General features: G+C 47.1%; 1 protein-coding gene across 8 annotated transcripts in view; it reads right to left on the bottom strand.

The window, feature by feature from the left end:
* Positions 1-2934: 2934 nt before the first annotated feature.
* NTF3 (neurotrophin 3) overlaps positions 2935-25792 on the bottom strand; it is a 65439-nt gene continuing 42581 nt past the window's right edge. For 3 of the 8 annotated variants that reach the window (XM_073020407.1, XM_073020413.1, XM_073020412.1), the window contains exon 2: positions 2935-4040. In XM_073020407.1, coding sequence (XP_072876508.1) covers positions 3246-4040 — 795 coding nt within the window. In that variant the 3' untranslated portion in view covers positions 2935-3245. Of the gene's footprint in view, positions 4041-7643; positions 7787-9778; positions 9890-25792 lie in introns of all 8 variants that reach the window. The other 5 variants (XM_007967312.3, XM_073020408.1, XM_073020411.1 and 2 more) reach the window with 3 other exon arrangements.

The raw sequence follows: 25792 nt of genomic DNA, 5'->3' as shown, positions 1-25792 counted from the left end.
GATAATCAACACTGAAGGAGGCTTCTTATGTGCCAGGAAATGGATGATTTTCTTAGATTGCCCAACAATCTTATGAAGTAGGCACTATCCCACTTTACAGACAAGTAGACAAAGGCTCAGAGAGATTGGGTAATAAGCTCAAGGTCACAGTCTGTAAGAGGGGAGAGAATTTTAGAGACTCACGTGTAGTAGAAAGGAGTCCCATCAACAGGCAACAGAGCTTCTCACCATAGCATTCATTAAGGAAGTGAAGATTTTCCATCTGGACTCTGCCCCTCTCTGCAATAGAATCTCATGGTACTAAATCCCCAGTTAGGACAAGGGAGTTATTCAAGGTCATGCAGCTATTGGCAATAAAATTGACCCACAACCCATTTTCTCCTGTGCACTCGAGTTCTTCACACTGCAGTACACCTCTGCTTAATGAAGGCCCTGTAAGAAACTAAGCAATAACGGAAGATAAGGAGAGAGTGGAGTTTTCCAGGAGCCAGATACTAGCCTTCCAAGCCTCTCCTATCTCAGAGATGGGTTTAATCTTCAACTAACCCCAATGGCAAATGTGTACCTTGGATACAAATAGGCCTACTATCCACCTCGAGAAGGCTCTGCCCTGGGCCCAAAGCTAACACGTTGACTCTGGCAGCATCTGAATAACGTTATTGACATGGAACTGGGTAATGCCGCATTGCCCTGGCCTTCCGAATGGGTGAAGCTGAGCCATCAGATGGCCTGCAGCCCAGAGTTCCTTTTGGGAATATTTCTGTCTCATCCCCAAGTCTCTTCTCCTCAGAGCTGCACCTGCCCAGAAGCATGCTGCTCCAGACTTGCTCTGCACAAGCCAGCAAACTCCTTGCATTCCAGGCAGAGCTCAGGACTCAGCTCTACTCTTTAGGGTCAGTGCCTGGCAAGGCTGGGCTCTGGGGTCCTGTCACTGAAGACCATCTCCCTAATCAACCAGACTACCCTCTACCACGCAGAAGTTCCGGAAGAGGACCTTAAGGGCACCTCAACCGTAGGCCTGAGGATAGAAAGGCCATACGATAGGCAGGTGAGGTAGCATTTGCTGCAAGTCCTCAACAGGTTTCTCCAACTTTCTACAATCCACTGTTAACCAAACTGCTTCTTTACGTTCCTGTCTTGCTCCTGCAGTGCTGGCTAAAAAATTGAGACTCAAGCTTTACAGACATGCCTCAGCTGCAGTATCCCTCAGCCTGCTGTTTTAGGGGTGGAGGGCTTACTAGACGCCCAGGGAAATGGTCACTTTGAAATGACAAGCTCCTGATAACTAGGCTTGGGCTAGTCATAAGACGTTCCTTGTCCTATCAGCTGGTTTATTGTGCTCTTGATGAAGGCTCAGTGAAACAACAGGACAAAAGTTTCCGACACAGAGGGCTGTGTTTTTCATATCTCTAGGACTATAATACTCACTCTGAAATGTGATGCTGCTATGTAGGAGAGGGAGAGACTAGTGACGAGGAGTCAAGACTGTGCCATCATTGCCACGTAGATTACAATCTTCACTCTGCCACTTACTTACTAAATGACTGTGGGCAAGTTGAACCCACCAGCCTCAGTTTCCTCGCTTGTAAACTGATGATACTGGCTCCCTCAAAGGATTTGTGACAATTAATGGTGGCAGGGTTTGAACATGTCTGGCCCATGATGGGCTTGTGGTCAATTCCTTATTTCCTTCCCCCATATTTTAGGCATCCAGGATCAAGTGCAGTGTCATGATGCTCCTAAGGCCACTGCTATTTGCTGAGTCTAATTCAAAAGTTCATGTCCCATAAAGGACACATTCTATACAGGCGTGTGTTAAGGAGATGTCAGTGCGTAGGCTGCTTGAGGTAAGAGCACACGTGGTCCCTGATGAATACAGGGCAATCCAGGTTGGGCAGAGGGCGGGGCTTCAGGGCAGTACTGGATTAGCAGACACCTTGCACCTCTGCCAAGATGGGAGATGAGCGTCCTTATATTCCAGCCCCAAGAGGACGAGCTGCTTCCCAATGGGAAATGGGCATCAACAAACTCCTTGACGGACATCCCTGGTGTCCCCTCAGTCCTGCCTGCACATGTCAGGTGACACCATCCCCACGGTGACCCCTTGGCTGTCATGGACTCCTGTTGGGACTCAGAACAAGAAGGTCCCTTCCATTTGGGCGTTTTACATCTCAGGGGGTTGGAAGGGAATGGGTGAGGGACTAACATTCTTGAACGCCTGCCCCATGCTAGAAAGTTTCAGGGATTATAACCTGACTCTTCAGGATTCCTCGGACATAGGCAAGGACCCTTGTCTGACTCTGACCGTAGGAAGCACAGACTCAGAGAGTCTCTAAAACCTGGACACGCTCACAGGGGAGGAGCTGGAACTTGAACCCAGGTCCGACTCCAAAGCTCTAGCACTTTCTAACTCTGCTCACGGCTCTAGAAGGGGCTGCCAGAGGAGGAGGGGTGGTCACAGGCTGAAAGTCGGTCATAAGTAAATTTATCCTCTATGTGTAGATTATTCACGATCCATTTCAGTTTGCTTCTGGGTAGTCATGCAACTATTCTGTTACAAATAGTTAAAAAAAATTATTTGTGCCTAAAGATGAAACCACTTGCAAAAAGCAAAACAAAAACCAAAGCCAAAAAAAAAAAAAATTAAACCCTTGAACAACCCCAAACCCCAAAACAACAAATTGTGCTGCAAAGGAACTTCCAAAACTAAAATTGCCAGGGTCATTGTTATTGTTCCAGGACCACAACATTGGAGCAAATCATAATTCTAATTTTCCAAACAAATAGCACAGAATTTGATAGAGAGTTTGCTGGCCAGAGCTACACGGTGTCATTTTCAGTGGAGGCCATAACAGTTCTTTTAATTCATTAACCCAACATTAAATGTACCAGAAGAGGGATATAACTGTGTTTATACACAACTCTGACATCATCTGATTTTAACAAGTTTACTAAAACGACAGTCATGGCCTTGACAATACTGAATGCAAAATACTGGTGTACACAGATTTTACAGAGTGACTCCTGAGAGCCAGATCACAAAACAAGTTTTAACAGATGGGAGAGGCCTGAGGGAAGGCAAGCACACTGATTTTATTGAGAAAAAAGCTTATATACTGTAGGGTTGCTGAAGTTTAATAAATAAAGGTCAACTTATAATATATAAAAACAATATAAACATTTATATGCTACATGCATATCATATAATTTAAAGTAATAATTTATATATGGGGAGAGATGCCAATTCATGTTCTTCCGATTTTTCTCGACAAGGCACACACACAGGACGTGTCTATCCGTATCCACCGCCAGCCCACGAGTTTATTGTTTTCTGAAGTCAGTGCTCGGACGTAGGTTTGGGATGTTTTGCACTGAGAGTTCCAGTGTTTATCATCAATGCCCCTGCAACCGTTTTTGACTGGCCTGGCTTCCTTACATCGCGTTTCATAAAAATATTGTTTGACGGGAGAGTTGCCCGTTTTGATCTCCCCCAGCACCGTGACCTGGTGTCCCCGAATGTCGATGGCCGATGACTTGTCGGTCACCCACAGACTCTCACTGTCACATACCGAGTACTCCCCTCGGTGACTCTTATGCTCTGCGTACCGTTTCCGCCGTGATGTTCTGTTCGCCACCACGGGGTTGCCCACGTAATCCTCCATGAGATACAAGGGTGGGGGCTCCAAGGGGGTGCTGTCGCTCAGCAGGACCCGTGGTGAGTTGTAGCGTCTCTGTTGCCGCAGCAGTTCGGTATCCATTGCAATCACTGGCTGGAATTCTGACTTGGCGGGCTCTCCCCGCTCCGGCTCTCGGGGGGCCTCTGCTTTCGGCAGGGTGCTCTGGTAATTTTCCTTAACGTCCACCAGCTGCTTGGAGAGCTTGTTTTTCAAAATATCTGCCTGGATCAGCTTAATAATCAGGGAATTGAGCGAGTCTTCTGGCAAACTCCTTTGATCCATGTTGTTACCTTGGATGCCACGGAGATAAGCGAGAAATATCACATAAAACAAGATGGACATCACCTTGTTCACCTGTAAGATCTGAAAAGGAAACACAGGTGTTAAGAGCAGGCCGTGGCAGCTGAGTCTATGTCATTCTGGCACCAGCTACCTGAGGCTGAGTATCCCTGTGGGGCCCGAGAGAGGATACTGCCCCCCAGGTAAGCAACGCAACTCCCCTCTGGACATTCTGAAGAGGCAATTTCTTTCCCCCACCCCCGGGAAATACTGCGGAATGCACTCCAGGTCTGCTGACTCTGCTTTTTGCATGGGTTGTATTTACATTGGATGTCTGCTTTATCCTGCAGCCTCGACTTGTGGGTGGATGATGTCCTACCGCTTCTTTAAACATCCCTTGAGCCTGCAAAGATGCATGATTCACTCTAGCTTGGCAAAGCATGAAAACTTCAAACCTGAGAATTGTAAGCATGGAGTAACTTCCCTTCAGCAGCAGCAGCGGTGGCCTTGTAATTGTCTCAAGAAAGAGTTCGACTGCTCCCTAGCTGCAGCCCCGGGAACACACTGAGGCTGAGGACTGGTTCAGTGGCCCCCATACTGCAGTGTCAGATGTGGGGTCATTCCTGGCCAGGTCGCAGCCGGAGTGGTCTGTTCTCCTGCCCTTGGAAATGAACATGTAGGGTCACTACCCACTCTGAGAGAGGGCCTGCGTTCCAGGGTGCTCTGCCGAGCTTTCTGACAGACACGCATCACCCAACCGATCTGCTCCATCCCCAGGGACCCTCTCTGCAAAACAGAGCCCCTGCCACAGCGCGACTTGCAGAAGACAGAGATGCAGAATAACCACCTCACATTAATGGGCTGGACTTGCCCAGAACAGAACAGTGATTGTTGATTCACTTTCCTCCTTTAGATTTTTAACATTTCTGCTACAAAATGTTCCTGTTAGTGATTATGCTCCTTCTAATTCTACTATTTCCTTGTTTAAACGGCATTTCAACCCATCGGCGCCCTCATTCTGTTGCCATAGTAGAAGCTTAACACCGGGCTCCTGAGGAGTCCTGGTGGAATTACAGTGCTGATCTCAAGATACCTTCCTTGCTGGTCTCTCCCTCACTAAAGCCCAGATCTTCCGAGGGTTAGCACTAGAAGGAGATGCTCCAGGTGGAGAGGGGCAGCTGAGCTAGGGATCCCCCTGATTCCTCCACCTCCTTGAGATAATCACCCCTTAATTACCATCGCCACCACCTCACCAGTTCCCAGGGCATACATCATTTCCTATTTAAAGTTCTGTCTAAACATGGAAAATGAAAACTCTTCCCCTGGTTCACCTTTGGTATTTTCGGAAAGACTTCACTAAGTCCAGGGGGAAAACAGAGAGGAAATAAACAAAGCCAACACAAGAAACAGAAAAGCAGTCCTGCTAACCAACACCTATGTCTGAGCCCGCCAGTGCTCCCTCGCTCCCAGGACCCACAGACAGCCTCTTCCCAGCTTGTCTGAAATACGGCTGGCTCGCTCGTCCCTAGAGGTCAGCAACAGTGACGCACTCTGCTCATACTGCCTCCTCTTGTCACTGTGATAAGGAGACCATCTTCTTTCCATGGGAACTAGTCTTGGGAACAGCTGACTCCTTCAAGGTCAAAGCCAAGAGAGGGATTCTAGCTTTGCTGCTCACCCTTAGAGGAAAATGACTCTCAGGAATTGTACTATCCTAGGAAAACGGTTCCTCTATAGCATAAGAAATCTCCCTCCTATTCTGCATACGAGTGACATTGTCTTCAATATCAGAGGCCCAACAAAATGCAACTTGAACAATACAAAGAATATGGCATACAACTAGGATTACCTTCCCTACTCCCCCCAAAAAGAACAGTACAGCTGCAATAAAATCATTTAGGACTGACAGTCTATTGAAAAACAATTTATTACACCTCCCAAAAGCTCAGCCACTGTAAGCTAAGAATACACAGGGTATCTGCTCTTAAGGAAATAAATCAAGTATGGTTAGTGAGGGGAGGTCCCGGGTAGAATAAGAGTCAAGGTACAGATGAGTGAGGTAATGACCAGGGTGAGCTAAAGGGAGAATGCTGGCTGATGCTGATGGATTGAGGAGGAAAAAGTAAGAGTCTTCACGGGTGGTGGCTGGAATAGGGAACCAAAGTTTATTAGAAGTAGACAAGCCATAGAAAGAGGACATCTAATCTTATTCCTTCATCTTATAGATGAGGAAAACCTAAATGTGGTTTAAAGAAGAGGAGAGACCCACAGGAAAGTGCGAGGGGTTCTCTGCACTCCGGCCCTCACCTCCCTTTTCCATGTGATGATTGAGCTCATGGGCCCCTTGCTCCAACCCCATTCACTACTCACTGCTACTTGAATCATGACCCACGTGCACTGCCTCTCCTGTTGAAATTTCACCCATTTTTCAGTGCCTGGTACCAAAGCTGACTTTTCTACAATGCTCCCCCAAGATCCCAACAGCAGCCCCTGCCACCTCCTCGCAACCCCAGCCTGCTCTCCCAGTGGCTGACCATTTCTTTCTTACTTGCCATGATACTCTGTAGTAAGTAGTGGGAGTAAGTCATCTGCAGGTTGGTGTTTCTAAACTCTTTAGAAGGCTGTCTTAAAGCCCTGAAGACTTGCTGTGGACTCTATTTCAATAATCTACTTTTAGCTTTTTTTGTAGAGATCAAGTCCAAGAATGTTGCTGCAGAACTCCCCAAAACACAGAGGTTTGCAGCTGGGAAGGACCCTAGACAATCCCCTCATTTATACAGATAAGGGAACGGAGGCCTACACTGGTGGTGAAGTGAGCTGTCTAAGGACTGCTAAACAATGGCAGAGAGTGACGGGGGCATTTGGTTCGTCGGTTCAACAAAAATCACATGGCTTGTGCACCATCAAAGTTATTGTGAGGGGTAAACAATGAAATCCACATGGAAGCACCCAGCATAGTATCAGGGACAGAGTGAGCACACTAGACATGTTAGACAACATGAACCTGAATGGTCTGTGGCCACGGGAGATGGTGCACCTCTGCCCTTGATGCACACGGGTGAGGGACCCAGCGTCTGGAGAGATCCCTTCTCTACGTCTGGCTCACAGCAATCTGTACCAACCAAGGCTTTCCCCCAGATGCCACAGTGCCCGAGTGCTTGGATCTCAGACCACTTACACTGGTTGTGGGAGAAGAAAGGAATATTATGAACTGGAAGCCCAGAGAACAGACAAATGATGAAAGCAAACACGGGCAAGGGCGAGGTGGCGTTTCTGAATACGCTGGGGGCAAGAAGAGATGCATTCTGATCTCTGGTCACTTTTTGGCCACCAGTACCTTCATTTTTCACTCCATGTCTGGGGTAGGAGTCCCCCAGTGGGCCAGTTCCCTGGGGTGGGGAATGGAAACAGGAAGGCAGTGCTAGCTCCACCCAGGCAAGGCACAGCAGTGAGTTCTTCTATTTAGGGGGATGTCTATGCTCTTTCTCTAGGGGTCACTGTCATCTGCAGAGAACTTCATTTAAGCAATTGCCATATTGTGCTATTATTGTTGGTGTGTCTCCTCTTGGACGACAGGGACCATGTCCTTTCCATCCACACATCCTTGACGCCCAGCACAGGGCTGGACACGCTGCGGAGTTTCGATGTCAATTTACTGAATGAACGCCTGCCACGATATAGACCTACCCAAGGCACCGCTTACTGGCTGGAGAGCCTGCATGGGCTTTTGCCAAGCCTGGTTTTGGAAGCCAATCAACTCTGCCTTCTTTTCCCAAAGAAAATACAGGCCCTGGCTCTGAAGTCGGCCATGGTCCCCAGGCTCTTCTTGGCTATAATTAGAAAAAGACCTGTTAAAGACCTCAGTAAACCCCCTTTCTACACTCTCCCCGGTGCCCATTTCCCCTGCTCAGAGTTTTCCAAGATCCTGACCGACGTGCATGTGCGATTTTCCTCACTTAGAAACGCTTTCCCACATATGGTGTTTTCTCAGTCCCTGGAGCAACATTCCTACAAGGTTTCACCATCCCTCAAAATACTCAAAAGAGAGCAATTTCTGATTCCTCCTTTTTGGCTCAGTTAACAGCATCCACAGAGGGTTTGGGGGTATTCAAGAAGCAGCTGACATGGAAAAGGAAGCTGGGGTAGAGAATGGCACAGAATCCGAGCCCCCAGCAACCTCCATCTGCCCTCCCTGTCACATGCAGAGACGGGGCTGCAGCCTTCAGGTTCCAATTCACCTCTCCAGGACCAGCTTCCTTACACAGGAGCACCTCCCGACCATGTACCTAAAGACCCCTCTTGCTGCACATGTGTGGAGTAAATTTTTAGACTGCTTAGGGGTGAGATCATCCAGAATAAAAATGCAAAGTGCCAGGTACTGGCTTATATAAATCTTAAATCCTGGTAACAACCATCCTGAAGTAGGTGCTATCATATTTCCCATTTTGGATGGGGAAACCAAGGCAAAGAGGGGTTCCACAACTAGCTAACAAGCAGCAGAGCCAGGATTTGCACCTTCTGGCTCTAGAGCTCATGTTATTAATGATGACACTCTGCTGCCTCTCCGTCTATCCCTGCTCTCAAACATTCTAGAGAGTTTACTTCCAGAGGAAGCCCAAGCTCCAAGCCTGGAGCCAGGATGGGTGCTGTCAGTGGGCTGTGCCCTTCCACAAGAAGCCTCAGCTCTAAGCAGTGTGTGCAGAGATTTGAGGCTATCACTCCTATGTCCTCCTCCCCGTATTCCCTACGAAAGCACCCGCACAAAAGTAAACACAATCCAATTCCCTCCTGGGCCTGACGGTCTTCAGTGCAGCCCATCTGCAGGTCACCTGTGCCTGCAGAGGCCCTGTGTTCTAGTGGACACAACACGGAGTGCACCGTCTCACATCCAGGGTTTGAGACCAGCACGGGAAATCTGGGCGACTTACAAAGAAAGCAGAAAGGCTCTGTGTTAGCTTTCCTCAGAGAGGAGAAATGAGCGCAGAGGTGAAAGCCGTGTTTAATTTGCCAGATTTTTAATATGCAAATTCAAGAGATTTCATTATTTCTGGTATAGCCATATCCTCTGGAGGCAAATTCATTCTCTGGCTGGGGTCAAAGAGGACGCTGGCCAGCTGTGTCCAGAAGGGTCTGACTCTGGAGAATTTCTTCGGCTACGACATGGTCTCTGACTAATGCTACGGGCTCAGGAGACATCCTACCAGATAACCCTAATGTCTTGTGCAGGGACTGGAAAGGCAGAGAGGTGGGAAAGTGATAGATTTAAAGTAGCATGACAAAAGGGAAAGGAATGTGGTGGAAATATTAAACCAAGACCATATATAAAAGACTGGCTACGCTTGTTCCCCAAATCTTAATTGCAAAATTAATTCACACTGGCTTTGTTCTGAACATAGGTCTTGAGGCCTCAAAATTAGTCAATGGGGCCACACGAAGGTGTTCTGACCCACGGCAAAGCTGGGAGCTGGGAGAGATCGATCCTGGTGGAGCCTCCACTGGGGATTGGTCTGGTTTTGGTTAATCTCTTTATTAATGATCCGGAAGCAGGAGGGAGGAAAAAGTGGCAGATTAATTAAAATGCACAGATGACGCTCAAAGGGAAGGTGCTGCAGACACCAGTGAGGACAGACCAATTAGGCTGAAGCACCCGTGGGGGTTGGCAACCTGGAAATAGCATGATTAGATTCAAACTAAAACATGTAGGTTAACTCACCGGGGGCACGGTGGATCCAAAACCAACAAGGGAGGGAAATGCTTGGAAGGGGATGAAGGGAGGGGGTGACTTGGAATTGCTACAAGGAGTAAACGAGAAATGAGCTCACATGAATAAAGCTGTGTGGGTTTCCACGGCACCTTCTTCCCTGCTAGCTCTGCGTCCTCCACCTCATTCACTTCAGCACCTCTCAGGTAGTGGCAACCATGAAACTCCCTGTCTTATGGAGCACAAAAAAGACATAAATTGAGGAACAGAGCCAAGATCACAAAGCAGGCCAGAGATGGTCCCCAAAACCTGCTGACGCGCATGCTCTCAAGTCACGGAAAACCAGGAGCGATCAGGGAGCTAGAGGAGAAACAGCTACTCTGTTGGTAATTGGTGAGGCCTCATGAGACAATCCCTGAACTCTGAACAGGTCTGCATCTAGGTAGTGTCAAACCAGGTGAGAGAAGGGGCAGATGTGGATTCCTATCCTGTTCTTTAAGATACCTAATTCTACTGTTGTTCCTCTCCTTAAAACTCAGTACTTAAAACTCAGGGCTCTGAAACTGACTAACACACATGGTCAATGAGACAAGACACACAGTCAACAGTGAAGGCATACTCTAAGATAAAATAAAATAAAACAGAGAACCTCAGAAGGTTGACTCGCCTCCCTAAGAAAGGAAGTACTGAAACTGGTCCTTTCGAAGGCCACAAAGTGAGGAACAGGGACCCCCGAATAGACAAGGAACCCATATCCCAAAAGAAAGCCAAGTGGACCGAGATGGAGGTAGAAAGCTGTGAGTTTCCTTTGCACAGCTGTCAGGAGAGGAATTTCACATTGTTTAAAGCATAGCCTCCTCTGGCCCCGGGCTGTGGAAGATGGAAGGCATGGCGCACGTCAAAACAGTGTGCACCAGCCGCTCCAGGGAGGAAGGTACGACAGTTATTCCCCAGGCAAAGGAACCCTCCGGCTTAGCCCCGTCTTGGCAAAGAGAGATCTTAAAGGAGCTTGGTATGCCGACACAAGCCCCAGGAAACTCAGGTTTACTTTATCCTTTGCATATCACAAACTCCCATGTTATGGAGGGAGGGTGGACTAAGAAGGATCTTCAGAGAAAATCTGAGTCAATCTGGCTACTAGCCATCATGGTGTTATCCTGCATTTAGTCGTCTTTGTTTTGGTAATTCACACTCATCCACCACCGTGCATACAGGTGTGCATGCATGGGTTTGTGGACCTACACACACACACACACACCCCCCACCATGTAACTACCTGAGGTGAGGATGGACTCTAGTTGAACTATTTTCAAATTTTTGAATTTTGAAAAATTTGAAACTATTTTCAAATTATGGAATCATTTAATGTTCAGAAACATTTCAATTTTGGTATCATTTTCTGTGTCTGGATTACTCCAATCTGTAAGTGTGAAAACACACAAGGGGAAGTTGCTTCAGCCACATAGACAGCTGAAAGTGCAGCTAGCATTCAATAATAACTTTGGCCTCAGAGAATAGCTGCCCATGTCAACGTTTTTGTTTTAAATTTATGATTATGTTCGAGTTGAGTTTATGGTCAAGCATATACGTTGTCTGCAAAATGCTATACAACAGTAAGTGACACCATTACAAGGTAGGGGCTGCTGAGTAATTGATTTTCAATAATTATAATTAATAATAATGATGACAATGATGAAAGTATTTATCTTATCCACCCAGACAAGCATGAGTCTCCAAATGGCAGAAGAAATAAGTTGGCTTCCTCTTGAGGGTTGGAGGCTAAAGGAAATCCCAAAGTATGCCTTCCATTCAATTCTTACTCTTCCAAACCAAGACCACAGCTGGCTTGGCAATGGCCAAAACTTTTTTGTGTGCATCAACCATAGCAGCAAGTCCGGGATAAACTCAAACCACACTGGTTTGGCCCCCAGAGGACTTGGCTGCAGAAAGTGTGGTCAGATGGCAGGCTGACTCCTCTAGACTTGGCCATCAGGCCTGTGTCAAACATGGCCCCTCATGTCTCCCTGCTGCCACACAGCCAACTGCCTTTCACAAGGATGAGGAGCATTGACTGGTGGTCTGCAGCTGTGTCGATTGCTGGTCTGGTCTGGATCCCTTGTCCGGAAAACCATGGTGTCCGAAGACTATGACAGCTGGGACTGTCTTTTGCTCCTCCAGGTGTCTCTCCCCTCTGTTCCCTGTGACCGTCATCATGCTTCTGAGCACTTTTACAGACTCGGGAACTGAGGCAGAAGAAACATGCGTCTGGTGCTTTTCTGAGTCTCTTCTCACCCACTCATGTAGTGATGCGGGGATGTGCACACAGGAAGAAAACCAATCTTCCATCAAAACTGGAGTGTGTGATAGACACTTAACAAACACAATGACTCCAACCCAAAACACTCCAGTGATTCTTTCTGGGCAGCTGGGCAAGACTGAAAAACCAACCCAGAGCTTGTCCTCTGAAAGCAATTTTGGCACAAACACTCTGAACCCCAGGCTGTCTTTAATCACAGACGCAAGTCATAATAATCGCTTGTAAGAACAGCTCACATGTATTGAGCCTCACCATATGCTAGACTGTGCGGAACACTTCACAGGGATGATCTCAATTAATCCTTGTGGATACGATTATTATCCCCACTTTTCAGCCGAGGAAACTGAGGCTCAGAAGGATTAAGTACTTTTTCTCAAGATGAGACGTCAATTGAGAGGCAGAGCCCGGGAACAGACCCCTGTCTCTGTGATCTCACAGGCCTAACTCTTAGCTGATATTGCAGATCTTTCAACTCACTCCAACGTCTAAGGCACCCGCCACTTCATTGCAGTGAACTAGGTAGCAAGCAGCATGCTGGTATATTAATGTTTCTTTCTTCGTAGAGTAAGAGACATTCAAGACAGATCCTCTGAAACATAAAGGGGAAATTTCCAGTCTAAGGCTTGCCTCACCAATTCACAGGAACTGAAGAGCATATGTATGTGATATGGGGCTAGTGGAATCAATTGTTTATGGTTTAGTTTCTCCAAATGTAAAGTATTCCTTTCCTCTTCTCTTAGTTGATGGTAAAAAACAACCAAGAACCCAAAGATTCATTTAAAAAAAATGGCCGGAGCGTTGAAGGTGGGACAGATTTCTGATTCTTTTGTTTTCACAGATTGCAGCATATTTGTAGCTGATGATGAGAAACAAAATAATGTAGGCTCTTGGCACATCCCCTGTTTTGATCTGTTAATAAAAACCAACTCTGCCACTAATGAGCTTTGTGGCTAAGGGAGAATCACTGTGCATCTTGCGGGCTCAGTTCCTGAGCGGTGTTTCTTCACAGGGGTGCTACTTGGATTTTGAACAGGACAGTTTTTTTATTGTTCAGTTTTATCCCCCATGCATGCAACTCAGGCCCACACCTACTAAATATCAATTGTGACCCCAGTCATGGTAACAACTGAAAAAAAGGACTCACACCTTTCCAAATGCCATCTGCAGAGACCCCTCAGTTACAAATCACATAACATGATGCTGGAGGTGTTAATTGTTCTATGATCACTGGCCCTTTTGCAATGTAATCAATGCTAAGGAATCCTTCTGCTAAAACACCACACATGTGCCCATAAATAAATAATATTGCAAACAATTTCAAGGTGATTCAAAGAGTCCGTAAAAATCATCCTAGTGTCCCACAGATTTTAGGTTTAGAATTCTTGAACTAAAGTATTTCAAAGGTTCTTTCTAGTTGACATACCCTATGCTTCTATTATCCTGTGCCAGCCCTGAGTCATTTCTTCTCCAGACCAAATAGAGAAGAAATTATTATTATCAGCCAAATTTTCTGGTCCTCTTTGTTTCTCTGTGTCCCTGTGAAGCCAGGGTGCCAGCAACTGGCATCCAACTCTATTAGGATTGTGGTACAATGGAACGGTTATGGGGGGAAAGTGACTTGCCCCAAAGCCAATCAATCAATCAATCAATCAGTACAAGAGCCGGAACCAAGCCCAGCCCTCCAGATGACCAGCCCTACGCTGCTCATCCACATCCATACACAGAGCAGTCAGTGTGTTAAAGGACACATGGAGGGAAACCTGCCCACACCTATCAATAGGGCTTCCTGGGGGAGGCACAGGGGTCCCAGGTGAACCTGTCCAACACAGCATGTCTGACACTATGTGTGAGAGGCCTGAGGCCCCAGCAGCCCTACTCAGCCCATGGAGGCAGCCCACGGAGGCAGACTCTTTCCCTTCTTCCTTTCACAAGTGTCTGTGTAGCACCATCTATTGGCATCCACCTTCCTTATGGACACCAGGAATCAGAGCATTTTCCTTTCTGTCCATAAACCTGCCATCACTCTGGGTGACTTCACCTCCAACCTGATGGCTTTTTCATTCATTGATCTCCCTGTGCCTGCACATCCTCAAGACCCGTGTTCTCCATGATGTTTGAAAACGCAAATGCGATTCCTCAAAGACCTAAGCGATTCTTCAAAGACCTGAAAACAGAAATACCATTCGACCCAACAATCTCATTACTGGGTATATACCCAAAGTACGATAAATCATTCTCTCATAAAGACACAGATGCACACATATGTTCACTGCAGCACTACTCACAATAGCGAAGGCATAGAATCAACCTAAATGCCCATCAGTAAGAGACTACAGGGGATGAGGTGTCATCTTGTAATGCCACCAAGGTCATTCCATTAAATTTGCTCAAAAGGGCCTGATTCAGTACCTGGATGAGGAATCTACAGTGGATCTCCAGGACGATTACTGGGTTTACCAACTACTCGGGGCTGGAACCCTGAAGAACATGGGAATGCCCTGGCACTGTTGGTCTCCTGAAGGTGTGTGCCAGCAGAGGGTCTGCAAGCCCCATGGGTCTGGCTGCAAAGTGGTGAAGCAGAGAGGCGAAGCCACTCACTGCTCATGGAGACTTCAGGTAAGTGGGTGAGTGAGTGCTAGAGAGAGACAGGTAGAGAGAGAGAGAGAGTCATAGACGAAGACAGAGAGAGACTGGGAGAGAGAGAGACAGATACAGTGATACAGAGACAGAGAGAGGCTGAGACAGAGAAAGAAAGAGACAGAGACTGAAGGAGAGGGAGACAGAGATGGAGGGACAGAGAACAAAGACAGAGACACAGAAAGGATAAAAAGAGAAATAGACGGAGAGATAGAGACTGAGAGAGATAAACAAAAGAGACATAAAGACAGAAAGAGACTGAGACAAAGAAACAGAGATAGGGAGAGAGGGAGACAAAGATACAGAACCAAGAGAGAGGGAGACAAAGATACAGAACCAAGAGAGAGGGAGACAAAGATACAGAACCAAGAGAGAGGGAGACAAAGATACAGAACCAAGAGAGAGGGAGACAAAGATACAGAACCGAGAGAGGGAGACAAAGATACAGAGCCAAGAGAGAGAGAGACAAAGATACAGAACCAAGAGAGAGGGAGACAAAGATACAGAACCAAGAGAGAGGGAGACAGAAACAGAGATGCAGGGAGACAGAAAAATGAAAACACACAGAGAGAAAGACAGAGGGAAAGACAGAGAGAGAAAGAGAAAGGAGGAGAGATAGATACAGAGATTGAGAAAAAAAGCGATATAGAGTGAGAAATAGACAGAGAGAGGGAGGCAGAGAGACAGAGAAGAGAGGGGAGAGACAGGGAGTGAGGGAGACAGAGAGAGAGACAGTGAGTTGGGAGGAAGAGAGAGATACAGTGAAAAGGGGGGTCTCTTATTTGAACAGGGGGTTTCAGCTGAGTCCAAGACTCTGGGTGGTGGCTCTTCTACCTGGTTGGGGAAAACTGGAAAGGTGGCAGAGAAGGCCCCTCTGAAGCCAGCATTGCTGTGGGTCCAGAGGACATGTGCACTTCCATTCACATGAGAGACCACTCCACCCTGCCACCATCCCCAAAGCCAGTGGCCTCCCTGCACTAACCTACATTTCTTTCTGCTGCCAGGGAAGTGAACACACGGGTGCTGCAGATGCAGCAGGTGGCCAAGTCCCAGCACCACAGGAAAGGAAGGCACAGGCACTCAGTGTCACAGAGCACTTCCCGGCTCAGGAAGAGGCGCTCAGAACAGGCCGTGATCACACAGGCCACCTGTGCCTCGTCCCAAGAGGGGTGGCAGTGCCTGGCACCCCGGCCAACACAGGCTGGGACAGGAGGGCTACAAGCAACAAGTCAGTACCCATCTTGTGGGAAACAAGTCAGGCAGTGTGTGTGTGTGTGTGTGTGCACGCGCGTGCACACACACGTCTATGCGTGTCTGTGTGTATGTGTTGTATGTCTCTACGTGTGTATCTGTGTATGACTGCAGATGTGTCTGTGTGTAGTATGTGTATGCGTGCATGTATGCCTATGAGTGTGTCTGTCTCTGCGTGTGTGTTGTGTGCATATCTATATGTTGTGTGTGGTGTCTGTGTATGCCTGTGGGTGTGTCTGTGTGTTTGTCTGTGTGTGTGTGTTGTGTGCATATCTATATATTGTGTGTGGTGTCTGTGTAAGCCTGTGGGTGTGTCTGTGTGTTGTGTATATGTATGCATGTGTGATGTCTGTGTATGTATGTGCTTGTGTGTGCATGTGCATGTGTGTAGTATGCATGTGTGTGTGTATGTCCAGGTGTGAGTGTGTCTCTGTATCGTGTGCATATGTGTGTGGTGTTATTCTGTGTGTGTGATGTTATTCTCCTTGTGTGGTATATGTCTATACGTGTGTGTGCGTGTGTGTATTCTGTGAGTATATCTGCGTGTGTGTGGTGTGTGTATGTGTGTGTATGTCTGTGTCTGTATGTGTGTGCAGTGTTATTCTGTGTGGTACATGTATGCATGTGTGTGTGCATATATGTATTCTCTGAGTGGGTCTGTGTGTGTGCCTGTGTGTGTGGTATTCTGGGTGTCTGTGTGGTGTGACTGTGTGTGCATGTGTGTTATGTTATTGTGCATGTGATTTATGTCTGTATGCATGTGTGCATGTGTGGTGTTATTCTGTGTGTGTGTGGTGTATTTGCATGTGTGTGGTGTTATTCCGTGTGTGGTGTGTGTATGTCCGTGTGTGTGCATGTTTCTGGTGTTATTCTGCGTGTGTGGTGTGTATGTCTGTGTGTGCCCGTGTGTGTGTGGCGCTATTCTGTGTGTGTGTCTGTGGTGTGTGGATGTACATGTGCATTGTGTTATTCTGTGTGTGTGCATGTGTGTGTGGTGTTATTCCGTGTGTGTCTGTGGTGTGTGTATGTGCATGTGTGTGTGGTGTTGTGTGTGTGGTGTGTGTGCGTGTGTGGCGTTATTCTGTGTGTGTGTGCGTGTGTGCAGTGTTATTCTGTTTGTATGTGTGTGTGGTGTTATTCTGTGTGTGTCTGTGCTGCATGTATGTCTGTGCATGTGTGCATGTGGGTGTGGTGTTATTCTGTGTGCCTCTGGTGTGTGTGTCTGTGCTGCGTGTATGTCTGTGCATGTGTGCATGTGGGTGTGGTGTTATTCTGTGTGCCTCTGTTTGGTGTGTGTGTCTGTGCTGCGTGTATATCTGTGCATGTGTGCATGTGGGTGTGGTGTTATTCTGTGTGCCTCTGTTTGGTGTGTGTGTCTGCGTGTGTATGTACATGTGTGCGTGGTGTGCTGGGCGAGGGATGCTGAGAAGGGGAGACGCCAAAAACCGGAAGGGATCAAGAGCCTGCATCTACTCCCAGCCTCCCCTTTGGCCCCTGTGAGTCCCTGGACAAGTCTGTTTTTCAGTCCCAGCCCAGCATCAAATGGCTTCTCTAGCAAGGGCAGGAACCAGAGGAAATCATCCAGAGACCATCCCGGTGCTAAGAGCCTGTTGTCGTCCACAGGGGTCTAAAGCCAGGCAGGGCTCTCGCTCTCTGAGTCCCTTTCAGCACAGAGGAGCGAGTCAGCTCTGTGGGTCCTCCTTACCCACCGCCCACATCCCCAGTGTGGTGCACGTGGAGTCAGGCACAGGGCTCCAGTGGCCTTCCTGGGTCCCCATGAACTGGACACATGTGAGGACAGGCAGGGGAGAAGCCGTGAGATGGAAGGAGAAACTCTGGGTCAAGTTTGCATTTCTCATTATTTCTCCAACCCTTCTCAAATTCCTTTTGTTTAGAAACCTCCTTGAGTTTCTGAAGGCTTCCCCCTCCCCCACCCCACCCCCTGAAAATCTCTAGGAGCTCCTCCAGCCTGTAACCCTTCCGGATAACACGTTCCATATGTCGGTCACTCTTGGCATGAAACGTTTGCACTCACTTTTCTGGTCACCTCCTCTGTGGTCTCCCCACATTGCCTCTCCCCAGAGTGACCCCACCAACCTCCTCTGTAGCCCTCTGTTCAAGAAGCAGGGGACTGGGATCAGGTTGGAGGGTCCTCTGGTCTCCCTCCCTGGTCCACTCCCATGCAATATTCCTGCAGGTTCGCCTCCCGAGTGCCCCAGAGTGCTCCTGCCTTTGCTCCAGCCCGCCCGCCCGCCAACAGCTGCAGGGAGACCCTCCTTTAAGCACTGGGGCTAATTGAGCAGGGCTCTGACTGAGCTTGCCACATTATTTGCTTAGAGCAAGCTTTTACAGCAAGGCAACACAGCGTTCTATTGTCTTCCTTTCCCACCCAGCTCCCCCTCCTGCCGAGGCTACCCACTGTGGTAAATAAAGGCCGGTGGGATTTTTTTTTCCACCCTAACTTCCAATGCTCCCTTTGCGAATGCAAACAGACATTCTAGCCTTCCTGGCTTGACCCTCGCCCCAGGCGCCACCCCCTCCACCCTCCTGATGCATCTTTTGATGACTGAATTTGATGCTGGAAAACCACACAGAGCACAACCCCATGCAAGGTTTTGTGGGTTTCCCGAAAGAGGAAAAACGTGGCGTTCAACAGCTCTGGAGGGGTTGCACAGGAAGTAATGAAGATGACTTTGAATAGATCAAGGAAGCCTGAGAGCTGCTATAGTTCTTCCTTGAGAGCACAGGAGTCCTTAAAGGCCTCAGACTCCCAGGAATGCTCTGGGGATCAAACAGAGGCCGCCTTGAAACAGGTAGTGAGGCAAGCCCACAGCCTAACACTGGAGTTAGGAACAAGTGGGAAAACGTGAGGCCTAGGGGCCAGCCTGAGAGCATCAAGGCTTTCAAAAAAGACACAGAGAGCCCTGTCCAGGACATACATGGCTGAGCCATCAGCTACCTTGAAGGACGGAAGGATGAGAGATTGAACACCTACTCTGTGCCAAGGACTGAAATGTAAAACTTACATCTCCAGCTTTCTGGGGAGAGATGGAGTTAGGAAAACTATAAAGAGAGGCTTTTGCTATGTTAAAGCCAAGAAATCCAGGGCATAGAGTAGGTGAGGGATGGGCTCAAAGCTGTTACTGCTAGATGTAAAACTACAAGCAGAATCTCTGCTTCCCGACTCCTGATCCTACAGTCTTCCTAAAGGATAGCCCTTCTCTATTTTCGAAGTCCTAGAGCCCAGCCGGGTGGGCTGCATGCTTGTGATCACCAAGCAAGTGGAGCTCCTTCATCTGGCTGTAAACCTAAGGGAGAGCCCTCATATCTACAAAATGCAGACCACGCTTGATCAGCATCTGTTAGACACTCTAACAGTATCTGTGATGCACTGGTTTACACAACATAGATCATTTCCAAAGTGGAACGACCTCTGGCTGCAAGAATGTCCTCTTGACTAGGGAGACGGACGGATCCATTATTGGCCCAAGTTCTGCATCCACTTCTTTCTAATTCTAACCAGAGGGAAGCTTCACCAGCCTCACCCGCTATCTCCTCTCTCCGGCAAATCTTGGCTCTATTTAGTCTATAGATGGATTGTGTTCTGGAGATGAAACAAGTGAGGCAAGATTGTATCTAAAACAATCCTCTTTCAACAAGACTGGTATTAAGAAAATGACAACAATAACGAAGGAAAATATATTTGATGATGAGTTTGGATGATGCACGAGTGCTCATGAGACAACTGAAGGAATGTAATTGAGGTCTCTGACTTCAGAAGCTCCAAGTGTTCTGATGGGCTTGGCAAGGAACCCTGCAATTGGCACGAACGAATGGATTAACACGGAGGATCCGTTGGAATCCATTGTGCAGAAATGTGCCCTGATATTGTGCTGGGCATATACAATAGGGGACAACGAGGACCCAATGAGCTGAAATAGAAAGAGATTAGAGCCCTCTAAGAGGCAATAGACGAGCTCCTCTGCAAAATGTTAGAGTCGTTTATTTGGAGATTTATTTCAATTTGCTACTAACAATGCTGTAATGTTTCTAGACGTGCAGTCTAAACGGCCACATTCAAACCAGGTTTAATAGAGGAAACTCCAAAAAGTTCCTTCAAGACCTGAGGGTCTGTGATCCTAAGCTGGTGTTGAAAAGGCTAAATGCTGCCCCACAGGGAGGCCTGTCGGGCCACAGGCCTGTGTAAGCCAGGAGTGACCCTCACCACAATGGAAGTGAGTCACATGGCTGCTGGGGCGGGGATCCCTGCCGACTGTAGTCAGACGGAAGGGTCTGGACATTCTTTTTATGCTGGCAATGGTTCAGAATGTGAAACTTTTGATCCTACAACATGATACATTTTAATTCCTCCTGGTGATGTTAATAATGCAGTTGGCTGATGCCACACGAACAGAATTTACAATGCACGGATGCTTCCAAGAACAAGGAGGAAGTAATAACTGTAGTCTTGCAGGTGGACCTCAGTTTGCCTCTATTTAGGCTTCTGAAAAACGTGGATGGCAAATCAACTTTTGTGAATTGAATTGCATTTGAAAGATACTAGGAGGGTTTGCAATGAAAAAATCTTATTGTGGATTCCTATGGAAAGCAGTAAATAGCCACTTTTCGATTAAAAACACATTTGATATAAGGCTAGTTTTAGCTTAAAGCATAGCAAACCTTTAAATGTACAGCAACAGTGGTGTAAATACATTCCCATTTTATAATGAACACATGTGCTTTGAGTCTAAAGCAGTCACCAAGGGAGTAAGGTTTACTCTTCCATTAGCTCTTCCAGTATTTGGGTGTCCTGTTAATGTGCAGTATGTCCTACAGCTAATGCCCCAGAAAGCGAGAAATCTGGAATAAGAAAAGAAGCAGGAGAAGGTCTCTGCTGGAAGTTCCCATTTTTGCCCTCCTGTGTCCTAAACAACAGCATCCTAAGTTCTCATAACATGTGATACTTCAATCTTCTCAAGCATCCCAATAAAGAAAGAAATGGAGGGAGAAGAGGCAAGCAGAAATCACGCACTCCACATGCAGTGAGGCCTCACGAATAATTGTAGCATCAATAGTGATGATAACTACCTTCGTCAGTACTTACTCTCCGGCAAGAACTGTGCGGAGAACCCTGCAATCACAACCCGACTTCATTCTCCCATCACCCTGTGAGGCAGATCCTGCAGTTCACAACTTACCTGAACCCTGCATATCACCTCACACCCTCTGTAAGATCTGAGCGAACATCCAGTGACGAAACCTGTTAATATTTCCACTGCAAAATTATATTCACCGAAGTGAAACCAAGACCAGCTCAATTCAGGTTGGGCTTTACAGCCAAATGAATTTGCTGTCACTTTCACAAACGACTCTGGGTTTTCAGGGCTTTTTGGGTTTTAGAATTATAAAGAAGAGACTGGGGATGTGTATTATTCTATTTCGTAAATAAGGGTAGCCTGCTTGAGATCACACCATGGCAATACTATAGCTCAGCTTAGCAGAGCTGGAGCTGGGATTCAAACCCAGGCATGTCTGATTCTAAAACCCATGTTTTCAAACACTAGGGCCATGCTGCTCATATTCCCTGCCCCGGGGAAACTAGAGAATAAAAACTCTCTACAGTGGTTTTCTGAGAAGGCCCAATTAAACTGTGATTACATACACCCTTTTTTATGTTTATTTTTTCCTTAAATAATTTTTCCTAGAGAGATGATTTTTCCTTATTATAAAAGTAATATGATGAACTTGTTGAAGAAAAATTTAAAAATACAAAAATATATCGTCTATCGGCTCCCACAGGTATCATTATGGAATATTTGTGCCCAACCTTTTAAAAATACATCAAAAATTTCTATGCATTATAGTCGAGATGGTTTAATATACATCATTCTGTAACTTTCTTATTTCACTTACTATTACAATCTAGGCTTTCTCCCCTTGTATTACAATTCTACCTAAACAAAATCCTGATGGCCACATAATATTCCATCACATTCCTTTGCCATAATTTACCGGATGACACACCCTTGTTGGACGTTTACTATGTTGAATCCTCTCCTCCCATAAACGATGCTGCAATAAGTAGCTCCATGTGCGAAGCTTACTATGGGTGTGCTATTCTCATGGTCCACCACTCCAGCCACTTCCTTACGCTCTGGCCACATCTGCCCTGTGCAGCCCCAACCTCAGATCAGTTTATACATCTATTCTCCCAGCAGACACGCAGGCTGCTAAAGACGGGGAAACGTGGCCTGTGAACTATTTGGTGCCCAGCAATGATGTTCTCAAGGGCTGTCTGCTCAGCCCTTACTGTAGATCAACAATTGGCTCTTTTTCTCATTTTAGGTCTTCCCTCCCCTCACAGCAGCTCCTATCTCCTCAAGCCTCTTGGAACATCATACAGAGAATCCTGCCTCCTGCTGCACAGAGTCCTTCAGGTAGGAGCTCCCTCAGCTGTCTAACTCCACCTGCAAATCTCCTTAGATGTATTCTCTTAAGGTGACCAGATATTTTATCACCTAAACTTTTGAAAGTGAAGAGGGGTGTAAGCAATAATTTTGCACGGTAGGACTGCCCTGAGTCAGCCAGGAAGTGCGATTGCTGTGAGTATAACCAAATTTTCTCTGAGTGGCAGGGCCGACCTTATCATACCCGCTCTCTAGCAGGCCCTGCACCAACACTCTGGGCCCCACACCAATTTTCCTCAGAAGCCTTCTTCCATCAGGGCCTCCATCCCAGACATATTTTCTCTTTCTTTTATTTTATTTTGTTTTTCTTATCTTTTTTCCTTTCCTTTCCTTTTCTTTCTTTCTTTTTCTTTCTTTCTTTCTTTCTTTCTTTCTTTCTTTCTTTCTTTCTTTCTTTCTTTCTTTCTTTCTTTCTTTCTTTCTTTCTTTCTGTCTCTCTCTCTCTCTCTCTCTCTCTCTCTCTCTCTCTCTTTCTTTCTTTCTTTCTTTCTTTCTTTCTTTCTTTTCTTTCTCTCTCTCTCTCTCTCTCTTTCTCTTTCTTTTCTTTTTTTTTTTTTTATGAGGCAGAGTCTCATTCTGTCACTCAGTCTAGAGTGCAGGGGCATAATCACAGCTCACTGCCGCCCCGACCTCCTGGGCTCAGCTGATGCCTCCCACCTCAGCCTTCCAAGTAGCTGGGACCCCAGGAACGCACCACAAACCCAGTTAATTTTTTGTATTTTTTGTAGAGATGGGGTTTTGCCATGTTGCAAAGACTGGTCTCAAACTTCTGGGCTCAAGCGATCCTCCCGCCGTAAACTCCCAAAGTGCTGAGATTACAGGTGTGAGCCACCGCGCCTGGCCCAGACATATGTTCAACCTACCCCTCCTTAAAGGTTTTCCTTCCTCTGTAGATAGTGTTCAGATGTTGCCAGTATTAGAGAAATAAAATAAAATAGTTGTCCTTTAATTTTGTAATTATCTGATCCCAGCCACATGCTGTCTTCCAGAAAGCGGCATTCCCTATGTCCATCACCACCAGGTCCCTAAAGAAACACCCCATCTAGAACACCATTTCTCATTTCAAAGTCAGGCAGGCGTGCCGCAGCCCCTCCGCCCTCATGCTCTCTGAATCACTGGACACCCCGATCCCTCCTCCAGACGGCACCTCTCCTGGTCTTCCTACTACCACCCCCAGCACTTCCCTTGCATTCTTTCTATATTCTTCTCTGACATTCTGCTATCCCTTCTCATCTGAGGATATGACTGTGCAATCTCATCCACCCTGCTGATGTGTGGATACGTCTACGCTCACATCTCCAGGCACAGACCTCCGTCCTACACTCCAAACCCATAGACACCCATGGGACATCCATGGCCTACTAGACATCTCCACCTCAACTGCAGAGGAATCTCAAGGGTGCTATATCCAAAGCTGAAGTCACCATCCTCCCCCAAACCCTGCTCCTCCTCCGGCCTCTTGGATTTTCTCTCTTGGGAAAAGGCAGTACCAGAAATCATGTTTGAGTCCTCTTTCTTCCTTTCTTCCCTGCCCCTCACATCGAATTGATCTTTAATAATTCCAGTTGACTCTGCCTCCTCCTATTTTTCAAAAGCCACCCTCCTTTTCTCTATAGCCCATGCTACCTCTCTTGCCTGGATCACTTCAATAGACTCTTAAATGGTTTCTGAGACCCTATTTTGCCCTCTCCCAGCCTTCCCTATCATTTCTTCCCCGCACTGGAATGGAATTGGGTCATCCCTCAGCTGGAGAAATTTCTGTTATTCTCTATAACCTCCAAGATCAAGCTAAAATTCCTCAGTATCGTCTGCCCCGCATCGTCTGGTTCCTGGGCGCCTCTCTTGCCAGCCTCATCTCTGGCCAGCCTTCCTCTCCCTGTGCACAGCAGCCTCAGTGAGGGACCTGGGTTTTCCAAACACACCATGTACACTCTCACCTCTGCCAGGGCTCCCCTGACAGCTCCCTGTGCCACGAAGGCAATTTCTCCCTCTCCTTCCCTGGCTAACTACTGTGTAACTGTCTGACCCTGCTCATACATCACGTCTCTGAGAAAGACTTCTCAGCACTTACCGCATTCTTTTACAACCATCCTTTTTCTTGCCTGTCTGCTCCACTTAACTGTACGCTCTCTTTTGATGTGTTTTGATATCCCTAGCACCTGCAATGGTGCCTGGCTCATGGTAGGTACTCCATAAAAGGATTCCTAGAAACAAAGTCACTGCATCAAAGGGATGAAGCTCTTAAGAAGCCTGAAATATGCTTTTGTCCTGGAATCATTATTGTCAGCTCGCCCTTTCACTCTCAGGTGTCCCACTTTGGATAATAAATTCCATGCTCACTCTTCTCCGAAGGCGTTCCACATGGATACCTGTACCCTTTAAAGATATTTATCCACGGCCAAGAGCAATAGACCAACTAGGGTGAACCAGAAGGGGACCGAAGATGCATATGCGAGGGTGAGAGAGGTAGGAGGAGTTGTTTCTGGGTGTCCTGAAGATGGTGGATGACATGGGTGATCTCACACAAAACTGCCTGTCAGCAACTGCAAAGGAAGGATTCAGGTGCCAAAGAGAAAAATAAAAGTCTCAATTCCAGCAGCCCTTGCCCACTGCCCGGAAAGGCATGGTTGCCTCTCTTTGGGAAGGAGAGACAAGAAGGAAGGCAGCTCAGTAGGACACGGGGAAGGATAGCTGCACTAGGATGGGAAGGGACTTGCTCAGAATTCAGAAGCTGCTCTGGACCAGAGTCTCCTCTCTCTCACACACCACCTACTAGACCATGATTCCCCCAGCAGGGCTTCCTGGCCCTACAGTTCTAACACAGGATCAGCACTAGATTGGAAATTTTTAGGAATAAGAGAGAATGCATAAGACTGGAGAACCTGCAAATAAAAGAAAGTAGGAGTTAACACCCAGGGACTTGTAAAAACTAGGGCAGGGCCAAAATGCCCCTTAACCACCTCTGTGAAGACAGTGTCTAAGCATGGACAAGGCCCTGGGAGGGCTTCCTACCACATCAGGGAACTCAGTGTGGCCCTAGGTAATTAGTGGATTTCAAGCTCCTGAGGGCAGGGCCCACATTTCATTGCTATCCGCAGCTCCAGTGCCTAATGCGGTCCCAGCACAAGTTGCACAATTATGTGTGTGGAGTGGAAAGAATGCACTTCCTAGGAGATGCACAAGGATCTGGGGAGGGCTGGGCAGGCAAAAGTCAATGAAAAAGAGGCATAGGTCTCTCACAGTGGCAGAAAGAGAGGACAGCAGTCTGAAGCTTAAGTTCAGGTCTGGATGGGGAGGAGATGTTTTTAGCAAGACCATTCAGAGACGGGCCAGGAGCTGTTTTCGAACTAAACAAGACAGGAACTCTGCTGCTGGAGCCTTTCAAGAATATATCTAGCTTGCAAGTAAAACTCAGAGAAAGTGCTCTCCTGGCCCAAAGAAAGAGAATGCTGGAGAATGTTTT

The sequence above is a fragment of the Chlorocebus sabaeus genome, chromosome 11, assembly GCF_047675955.1.
Source record: "Chlorocebus sabaeus isolate Y175 chromosome 11, mChlSab1.0.hap1, whole genome shotgun sequence".
In the NCBI taxonomy this organism is placed as follows: Eukaryota; Metazoa; Chordata; class Mammalia; order Primates; family Cercopithecidae; genus Chlorocebus; species Chlorocebus sabaeus.
The sequence above is the reverse complement of the archived record's forward strand: the minus strand, read 5'-3'. Positions and strand labels throughout refer to the sequence as shown.